At 46.0% G+C, this 10,431-nt stretch overlaps 1 protein-coding gene across 3 annotated transcripts in view; it reads right to left on the reverse strand.

Moving 5' to 3' along the window:
• Positions 1-9,998, reverse strand: part of UNK (unk zinc finger) — a 34,629-nt gene extending 24,631 nt beyond the window's left edge. The window contains exon 1 of one of the 3 annotated variants that reach the window (XM_027770784.1): positions 9,769-9,998. In XM_027770784.1, coding sequence (XP_027626585.1) covers positions 9,769-9,872 — 104 coding nt within the window. In that variant the 5' untranslated portion in view covers positions 9,873-9,998. Of the gene's footprint in view, positions 1-1,057; positions 1,141-9,768 lie in introns of those variants that run through there. The other 2 variants (XM_027770783.1, XM_027770785.1) reach the window with 2 other exon arrangements.
• Positions 9,999-10,431: the final 433 nt, after the last annotated feature.

Below are 10,431 nucleotides of genomic sequence, written 5' to 3' on the forward strand. Positions count from 1 at the left end.
AAAATCACAAAATTAAAACATGATCAAGGGGCTGACAGGTGGCTTGGTGGTTTAAGTGACTGGACTCCTACATGCTGATTGTGGTTCGAGTCCTGGACAAGAAGCTTGCTTTCTCACTTTCCTTCTCGGTCTCTCTCTCTGGTCAACTTCAGAAAAATAAAAGAAAAAAAAACAATGACAATCAATAAAAAAAAAAATTTTTTTTTTGAGAGGTTTTGCTATAGGGCACATGCGCTTGCCAGAAAGACAGAGAGACAGAGAGACAGAAAGTGAGAAATCACCCCCTGGCCACACTGCAATCCCTTTTCCTCCGTTCCCCTCTCAGGATCTTGGGCACGTATGCGCACGCTCCCAGCATTGAGTTTAAGCTGCCGGGTCCAGGACTTGAACCGCAGTCGACTACACGGGAGCCCAGCGACACAGTCATTATGCCAACTGCTGGTCCCCGGTCCTGATTCTTTTTTAATTTGCTACAGAACATATGTGCTCACCAAAGAGAGCGAGAAAATGAGAAAGCAAGCCACCAGGTCAAGGACTCAAACTGCAGTCAGTCATGTGGGACTTCAGCACCTTACAACTGCTGGTCTCAGTGTCTAGTGAATTTCTGAGTGTATCTGAACTGTTAAGGCAGTACTTGATTCCGTAATTTGCCTTCAATGGAAGAGTAAATACAGATCTTAGGGCCAGTAAGAAACTTCCAGATATGAGACCAGCAGCTAGTGTAATGGCTATGTCACTGGACTCCCATGTAGTCTACTGCGGTTCGAGTCCCGGAGCAGGCAGCCTTAAATCACGCCAGGTGCATGTGCGTACGTGCCCAAGATCCCGAGAGGAGAGAAATGGATTGCAGCACGGCAATCCCCCCGGGGCGTGATTTCTTGCTTTCTGTCTCTCTGTCTCTCTCTGTCTGTCTGGCGAGCGCATGCGCCCTATAGCAAAAACCTCTCCGAAAAAAAAAATATATATATATTCTAACCACTGACATTTTAAATGCATAAACACAAGGCCTGCCCTTAAAGAAATGCCCAAGTGAACCTTAAAACAATTACCACAGTACCTGAAGAACGGAATCCACTGCATTTTAGCAAGACAGCAACCTTCTGTTCCACCTCCCACTCACCCTACAAGGTAAACACAACTCACTTTACAAGGCATTGGGGGAAACCTGCTCATTCCTTATAATGGCTGTCAATTTAGAGATGATTTAAAGTACAACCACCTATAACTAGGATTTTGAAACTTGCTGCTGAGTATATACTTCTCATCTCAAAACATCTCTAGAGTTTACAGCCTGGGGGGTGTGCACCGGAGTGGATATGCAGGGACTAAGCCATAGAGAAGGCTGGGAAAGGGGCATGGCCAGGAGCTTTCTGCAAACCACAGGCTTCTCCACACTGCACCGGTGCTGCTGAGCCTGGGCCATGTGCTCCAAGACCTCTCTACAGTACTAGGGATTTCTATGCACTGATTTTAGTTTTTCCATTTAAAAAACAAAAACAAAAACAAAAAAAACACTGAGATATAGGGAGCTAGCACATAGCGGCACTGGGTCTCATATGACTGACTCCGTGGTGCAATTCCCAATGGCTTGAGAAACGTGCCAGGGAGTACCCAAAATCCCAAGAGGAAAGTGGAGGAGGGAGTGCAGCATGCTCATCTCCCTTAGGGGTACTTTCTCTTTTTCTCTCTATGGCAAATTTTTTAAAAAGATCTATCTATTTATTCATTCATTCATTCATTTTCATTTGACCAGAGAGAGAGGAAAGTAAGAAAGCAAGCCACCAGGTGCAGGACTCGAACCGTGGTTGGCCATATGGGAGTGTCTAGCACCTTAACCACCACGCCATCTTAACCACCAACAGTCTTCCTTGGGTGCCAGCAGATGGTGTAGTGGTTAAAGTGCTACCACAAGGCTGACCACTGTTCCGGTGCTGAACTGGGAAGCTTGAAACTCACGCCAGGCATATGTGTGTGTATGTGTGTCCCACATTCTAAGAGAATGGAGAAGAAGGGATTGTGGCACAGTCTTACCCCAGGAGGAGGGAATAGTAATTAATTTCTGGCTTTCTGTTTCTCTGACTCTCCAATTAGCACACGCACCCTATAACAAAAATCTCTCTCTCAAAAAAGAAAGGGGGGGGCTATCTTGGCTCAGCCCTGATGGCTCATGCAGGAGGGTGCTGCTATGCAAATGCTGAGGTCCAAAGGGAGGTCTAGGTTCAGTTACCAGACCCAACCTGAAACAGGCTGGGTACAGAGGCACACATCTATGGTCTTAGTCACCTGGGAAGCTGCAGCAGCAGGGCTGTGCCAATGGCGAGACCCTGCCAAAATCCTCTCTCTCGGGCAGGCAGGTGGTGTGGTGGTTAAGGCGCTGGATTCCCACATGGCCAGTGAGGTTCAGGCGAGGTTCAAGTGACTTGCTTTCTCACCTTTTTTTCTCTCTCTCCAGTCAAATTAAAGATAATAATTGGAACCCACAGGTGGCGTGGTGGTTAAGGGTGCTGGACTCTCACATGGCCGACCACAGTTCAACTCCCAGACCTGGTGGCTTGCCTTCTCACTTTCTCTTTCTCTGATCAAATTAAATTAAATGAATGAAATTAAATAATTATTTTAAAATAATAATAAAATTAAATAATGCTTACAAAAAAATCCTCTCTCATTTCAAGAAAGGAAAAGTCTACCCTCAGAATGAGCACTTGCTACTTATTAATGCGAATTCTGTGGGCTTGATTGAAGGTCCAGATGAAGATTAACTTTCATCTCCAAGAAATTAGTTCTACTTGATAAACAAGTAAATAAGATTCAGAAATGTTCAGTAGTAATTTAACTCATTCTTGGTAAGGCTGCTAAGTAATACTTCCAGTGACCTCTGTTGTACAACAAGTTGTACTCCAGAAACGTATTTACAATTTTACTGCAATTTGCAATAATGACTTAAATATACGTTCATTTCCTGCATTTTCCAAAACACAATCAGATGCAATCAAATGCTGTTCATAACGTGTATATAGAATGAACAAAACTGTCTCAAAATTATCATCTGTGGAAGGACTGCTGCTTTACCTCCATTAAATGGTGCCCAGTCTTAGACTGAGAGCTGGAGACAAGGCTCTAAAGCATTCACCCTGTTTACCTATAGGAGAAACCCAGTGGCCACAGAACTCCAACAAATTGTTCATTCCTCTAACACGCAGGCACTATGAAGTCAGGATCAGGCCAGTCGGTGCCTGGTAGTTAAGGGAGTCAGATCCCACATGGCTGACCATGCGGTTCAAAATCTGGCCCCAGAGACTTGAAAAATACACCAGGCACGTATGCCTGTATGCCTCAACTCTCAAAATGGAGAAGAGGACTGCATTGTGGCCATCTCCCCTAGAGAGTGATTTCTCTCTTTCTCTAAACCCCCTGTAGCGTGAGTGCTCTCTTTCTCTTGCCCTCCCTCAATCTGTCTCTGTCAAGTACATGCATCCTACAGCAAAAACTAATTTTTAAAAATCAATTTTGGGGGACCAGAGGTGGTGTGGTGGTTAAAGCACTGGATACTTCCATGTGGCTGACCATGGTTCAAGTTCCAGACTAGGTGGCTTACTTTCTCACTTTCCCTTTTTTTTCTTTTTTTTGAGAGGTTTTTGCTATAGGGCGCAAGCACTTGCCAGAAAGACACTAAGAGAGGGAGAGACAGAAAGTGAGAAATCACCCCTCTGGGGGGATGGCCATGCTGAAATTTCTTCTCCTCCATTCTCCTCTCGGGATCTTGGGCAGCACACACATGCACCCGGTGTGAGTTCAAGCCACCAGGTCCGGAATTTGAACCGCAGTTGACTACATTGGAGTCCAGTGACATAGCCACTACACCAACTGCCGGTCCTTCATTTTCCTTCTTTGTGTCTCCCTCTGGTCAAATAAAAATGAATAAATAAATAAATTAACTAAAATCTTTTAAAAAATCATCAATTTTGGGACCAGTAGATGGCATATGCAAAAATGAATCATGACTTTTCCAACAATCCAATAGATAAAATAAATGTTAAAAAAGAAAAAAGGGGGACCAGCAGTTAGCGTAATGGCTATGTCGCTGGATTCCCATGTAGTCGATCACAGTTTGCATCCAGGACCTGGTGGCTTAAAACTCACACTGGGCGCGTGTGCGTGCGTGCCCAAGATCCTGAGAGGAGAGAGGAGGAGTGGTGATTGCGGCGTGACCATCCCCCCTGGGGGGTGATTTCTCGCATCTGTCAAACGCACACGCCCTATAGCAAAAACCTCTCAAAAAAAAAAAAAAAAAAAAAAAGGGCCCAGCAGATGGCATCACATTACATTGCTATACTCTCACATGACCAACCGCAGCTCACGTTTTGGACTCAGAGGCTTGAAACTCAAGCCAGGCACATGTGCATACATGTGTGCATGCGTGTGTGCACAAAATCCCAAAAGGAGAATGGCCATTCCCCCCGGGTGATGATTTCACGCTTTTTGTCTGTCTGTCCAGCAAGCGCATGTGCCCGACCGCAAAAAATCTTTCCTTAAAAAAAGAAAACCCTAAAGGTAGCTGAAGTAGTACATGCATTTCAGAACATAATTACTAAAATCTTCCAATTCTTAAATGTTTTTATAGGGGGCCAGCAGGTGGCGTAGGTTAAGGTGCTGGACTCCCATATGGCTGACCACAATTTGAGTCCCAGACCCAGGGGCATGAAAATCATGTGGGGTATGTGTGCATGCATGCTGAAAATAACCAGGAAGAGTGTGGAGTAGAAAGAACTGTGGCATGGTCAAACCCCTTGGGGGTGATTTTTCACTTTCTCTTGGTCTATCTAGCAAGTATATGTACCTATAGCAAAACAAAACAAAACAAAACAAAAACAAAAACAAAAACAACACACATATACACACACACACACACACACACACAAACTCTCTTAAGAAAAGAGAGGTTTTGGGGCCAGCAGATGGCGTAGCAATTTTATCTCTAGACTTCCACATGGGTGACTGCTGTTCAAGTGGCTTGAAAATCAAGCTTATGGGGACCAGCAGTTAGCGTAATGGCTATGTCGCTGGACTCCCAAGTAGTCAACCGCGGGGTGGCTTAAAACTCACACTGGGCACGTGTGCATACATGCTCAAGATCCCGAGAGGAGAATGGAGAAGGGACTGCAGCGTGATCATCCCCCCTGGGGGATGATTTCTTGCTTTCTGTCTGTCTGTCTGGCGAGCGCACGTGCCCTATAGCGAAAATCAAGCTTATGTGCATGTGTGCCCAAGATCCCTGGAGAAGAATGAAGATGGGATTGTGGTGTGGCCATCGCCCCTGGGGGATGATTTCTCACTTTCCCTCTCAATGTTTCTCTCTCTCTCTCTCTCTGACAAGCACACGTGCCCCTAGGCAAAAATTAAAAAAAAAATTTTTTTGAAGACTGAGTCTATTACGCTGGGCATGTGTGGGTATGTGCGCAAAATCCCAACAGAAGAATGAAGGGATTGTGGATTGGTCGTCCCCCCAGGGGATGATTTCTTGTCTTCTGTCTCTCTGGCAAGAGCACACACCCTACAGCAAAAATATCTCAAAAAAAAAAAAAAAAAAAAAAAAGAAAGAAAAGAATGATTCTATCTAACTTTATTTATTTATTTTTAAAATTTGACCAAAAAGGGACAGAGTGTGTGAGAAAGTGAAATAGCAAGCCACCAGGATCGGGACTCGAACCACAGTTGGCTAGGTGGGAGTCCAGTGCCCTTAAACCACTACACCACCTGTGGCCTGTAAAAAAAAATTTTTTAAAGAGAGCTTTTTTTTTTAGGTTTTTGGTATAGGGTGCATGTACTCACAGAGGGTGGGAGGATGCAGCAGGGAGAGAGAGAGAGAAATCACTCTCCCTCCCAGTAGAGATAGCCACACTTAATCCCTTCTTTTCCATTCTCCTCATGGAATTTTGGGCACAAGCACACACACACACACACACACACACCAGAGGTGATTTTCAAGCCACCAGGTCGGGAACTCAAACTGTGGTTGGCTATGTGGGAATCCAGTGCCTAGACTCCCATGTCATTTGCTGGCCCCAAAACACTCTTCTAATACAGAAAATGGTCTTGTTATAAAGCTAGATTAAATTTAGTCTTTGTGAAATTAAAAAAAAAAAAAGTCACCTCATAAAAGCAGGTCACATGGGACTAGCAGATGGCATAATGTTACGTGGTTGGACTCCCATGTAGTCGACCGCAGTTTATGTCCTGGACCTGGCAGCTTAAAACTCATATCAGGCACCTGTGTGGACATGCCCAAGATCCTGAGAGGAGAAGGGATTATGGCATGGCCATTCCCCATGGGGGGTGATTTCTCCCTTTCTGTCTTTGTCTCTGTCTCTTTGACTAGCGCAGGTGCCCTATAGCAAAAATCTGTTTAAAAGGATTCTTACATTGGAAGAGTATTAACATACAAACATTATCATCTCACTGAGGGCTAATCAAACACTTGGAGCTGAAAACAGGAAATTCTGATGTAACTGTTTTATAAAAGGGTTGGTTGGACTCTTCAAAGTCTAGCATAATACCTGTGAAATCAATTTGCTAAAAGGATTATCTCAAAATTTCCCTTAAAGGGGCCGGCAGGTGATGTGATGGTTAAGGGCACTGGACTCCCACGTGGCCGACCACGGTTCAAGTCCCGGACCTGACAGCTTGCTTTCTCACTTTCCCTCTCTCACTCTGTCCCTCTTTGGTCAAATTAAAATAAATAAAGATAAATAAGTCTTATTTTTTTAATTACTTAAAAAGTTTCCCTTAAAGCCAGATTATTCAAGAGTTTAGAAAAAAAATACCAACAAGGGGCCGCAGGTGGCATGGTGGTTAAGGCGCTGTACATTCCCACATAGCCAACCACGGTTCAAGACCTGGACCTGGTGGCTTGCTTTCTCACTTTCCCTCTCTGTCTCTCTGGTCAAATAAAAATGAATAAATGAATGAATGAATAAATAAAATAAAACAACAACAAGATAATTACCCACCAAGGGCCGGCAGGTGGCATGGTGGTTAAGGGCTCTGGACTCCCACATGGCCAACTGTGGTTCAAGTCCTGGACCTAGTGGCTTGCTTTCTCACTTTCCCTCTCTCTCTTGCTCTGTCCCTCTCTGTTAAAATTAAAATAAGTAAATAAATAAATAAAAGTTGAATAAAATAATTCTTAAAAAAAAATTACCCTCCAAATTTGTTATGAATAATCCTCTTAGTTTAGGAAAAGGAAGGCTCAAACTCCAAAGATTTTAACTGTGGCACAAGAATAAAAGATAAGAAAGGCAAGCCAACAGGAAGGCAATTTTTGCTTTTAGTGGACTCAACTATTTTTGACAAGATGCCATTATGAGTGAGAGTCAATTTTAAAGCAAGTTTCTCTGGATTATTGCAAAGATACAGCATATCACATAATTCCAAATATCAGGCTAGTAATAAATCCCAGAAGGAGAATGGAAGAGAAGGAACTGCAGTGTGGCCATCCCCCAAGGGCCGCTTTCTCACTTTCTCTTCCTCCTGCGAGTACATGCACACTAAAGCAAATTAAATTGAAATAAAAGTCCTTGTACCCTAATCCCAAGGACAACAAATGAACTTCTTATTTCTATTATTCTATTACTTCTATTTCTGATTTTTAAAGATTAAAAGTTTTTTAAAGAATTATTTTATTTAACTTTATTTATAAACTTATTTTAATTTGACAGGGTAGGGAGGAGAGAAAGTGAGAAAGAAAGCCACCAGGTCTGGGACTTGAACCCTAGTCAGCCATGTGGGAGTCCAGCACCCTTAACCACCATGCCACCTGCTGGCCCCAAAGATTAAAAATATTTAAAACACATGCGTATACACACACACACACACACACACACACACACACACACACGATAAAAGGATCGCCTACAATCTCCAACCATCCAATCAAGCTTGGGCATTTTAACTACTCACTGATTTACTAAGAGCCAAGTCAGGGGCCCGGCAGGTGGCATAGTGGTTAAAGCATTGGGCTCACACATGGCTGACTCCGGCTTGAGTTTGAGTCCAGACTTGGTGGCTTGCTTTCTCATTTTTCCTTTCCCTTTCTGTCTCTCTGGTCAAATTAAAATATAAATGACAACAAATAAAATTAAAAAAAAAAAAAAAAAAGAAAAAAGAGCCAAGTCTGACTATGCTGTACTTATCTGACAAGGAACGTTAAGGCAGATTTTAAACAAATGAGCATCAAGAGGACAAAGACTCAGGTACTGACATGACACACTGCACTCGCTTCATCTGTCAACTCTCAAATGATCAGAGAGCACTTCAAATACAGATTCCCTAGTGGATGCAATGACCACACAACATACAAAGGCTGCTTAAATCAAGGCTCACATCATTCAAAATGCATTTGGTATTTTATTGAAAAACATGACTCCAGCAATCAAAGGTTATAAAGAAGTCCCAATTACGTCAAGTTTGTCGATTTGCCAACGACAGCACAGTCTCACCATTACACCGTTCAAATGATCAAACGCCATCTCAGCCAGACCAATATCCAGAAAGAAAAAGCTAGCCAGGCCGTGGCCATATTAGAAGTTAGTTAACTTGAGTCAGACTGCGGTTAAAATAAATAAATTTTAGCCAACACCAGAGAACCCCACAAAGAAACCAATACACTCTATAAGCCATGTTTCCCAATAGGTCTGTCTTCTGGGTGATAAGCAAGAGCTCCTCCTACTTTTAGTTCTTGCTACTCCAACAGATGTTTGCTGCTCTTGGTTCATCGGACAACTTAAAAATTGTTCAATCCTCCCTCCCCAACAGGTTCCAAAACCTCCAGCAGTTTCAGAACCCTTAAGTGAACACATCACTCAAGAGGACCTGGGAATGGGAGGTTCTCAAAAGAGCATCAGAGAAAATGGGAGCCAACATTCTAACACGAGGAAACGCCTCTGATTCATCTTTCTCCCTCCCACGACATCTAGCACTAGCTAGTGCCTAATATGCCTCGATAGGCAACGGAGAGAGACAGGGTCCTACACTACACGCAGATAAAAGTTCCGCAAGCTGCTTTTCCATCCACCCTGCTGGCCTCTCCTACTGTCAGCATTTGGGGCGCCCACGAATGCCACACTTTGGCCAGGCCTGGGTCTTACTCAGACGCCATCACTCTGGGGGCCCCGATTCAGGTTGACTCGGTACAGGCCACGAGCCGGACTGGTCATAGACTATAACACAAGCACCGACATGATTTGTTTCTGCGTGTTTATCGAAGTCGACTGTTCAAACGAATCCAAGCAAGGGTGGCCCTGGTGGACAAACTACAGGCCTTGGGTACACAAAAGGCCTGCAGTGCACGCTGCATGGGGTCTGCCTACAGGACTTCACGCTGTCATTCGCAGCGGGCACAGCACTGGCCCCTGCTGAGCCATCTTGGGGGGTGTCTCGGGCTGCCAGCACCCCGAAGGCGCCTGGTGCGGCGGCTCCACGGTCTGAGGCACGGGTAGGCCTCGCAGGCCCGGCCCGAGTGTGCACTCCGCACCCCGAGCTCCCGCCTTCCCAGCTCAGCGGCTGGGACCGAGTTTCCCGCCCCACGGCCCGACCAGAGGTTGGTGGCAGTTGGAGGCAGTTGGGACCGGCCCCAGCAGGTTGGAACCGGTCTGGGCCGGGCCGACTGAGGAAGGGGGGAGGGAGAGGCCGCCCCGCGCTCTCCCTGCGCGCGTGACTCACGCTGGCCGCTGACGTCAGGCGTGCGCGCGCGGCGGGGGGGGCTCTACGTACGTGTGGGGCTGCGGTTTCTCGGGCTGTGCCTGCAGCACCTGAGCGGTAGCGGCCGGGGGCGCCGAGGAAGCTGCGGAGCCGGCGGGCCCGGGGCCCTTCGACATGGTCCTGTCTTCCTGCCTCTTCGCCGCTCCCCTTTTATTATTCAGTCTGCGCGGTCCGCGCCGAGGACCCAGCGCGCCTGCGCCGCGCCACGAGAACGTGAAGACCCCCCGCACGGCAGCAAGGGTTGCTGGGAGTTGTGGTCCTCGGTTCGGCTGGAATTTTACCGTCGGTAGAGGGCCGCTGCCAAAGCACGGGACCACAACGCCCAGGGGTCTTTGCGAACGGTGTCCCGGATGCTGAGGGTCCGCGACGGGTTCTGGGATTTGCAGTCTGGCCGTGTTTCTTTTTCTTAGGGGCGTTTTCAATTTCATGGGGGAACCTTTCCTTGAAACTGCAGCGCCTGGAAGAGGCCCAGGGCTAGGGAGGCCCGAACGACTTCTGCGAATCAGTCCCAACTGTCATTTCACTGCCAAGTGTGTAATAATTATTTTGTCTCCACAGTTAGTACAGCTCGGACGTGGTTTTGAGGCGGGCTCAGAACCTCCAAGCGGGTTTAATTATCCGAGTTGTCGGTTCTTAGCTCTGGGCCTTTGAACCGCGCGGGCCGCCCGCATCCTC

The sequence above is a fragment of the Tupaia chinensis genome, unplaced genomic scaffold, assembly GCF_000334495.1.
Source record: "Tupaia chinensis unplaced genomic scaffold, TupChi_1.0 Scaffold000159_1, whole genome shotgun sequence".
NCBI lineage: Eukaryota > Metazoa > Chordata > Mammalia > Scandentia > Tupaiidae > Tupaia > Tupaia belangeri.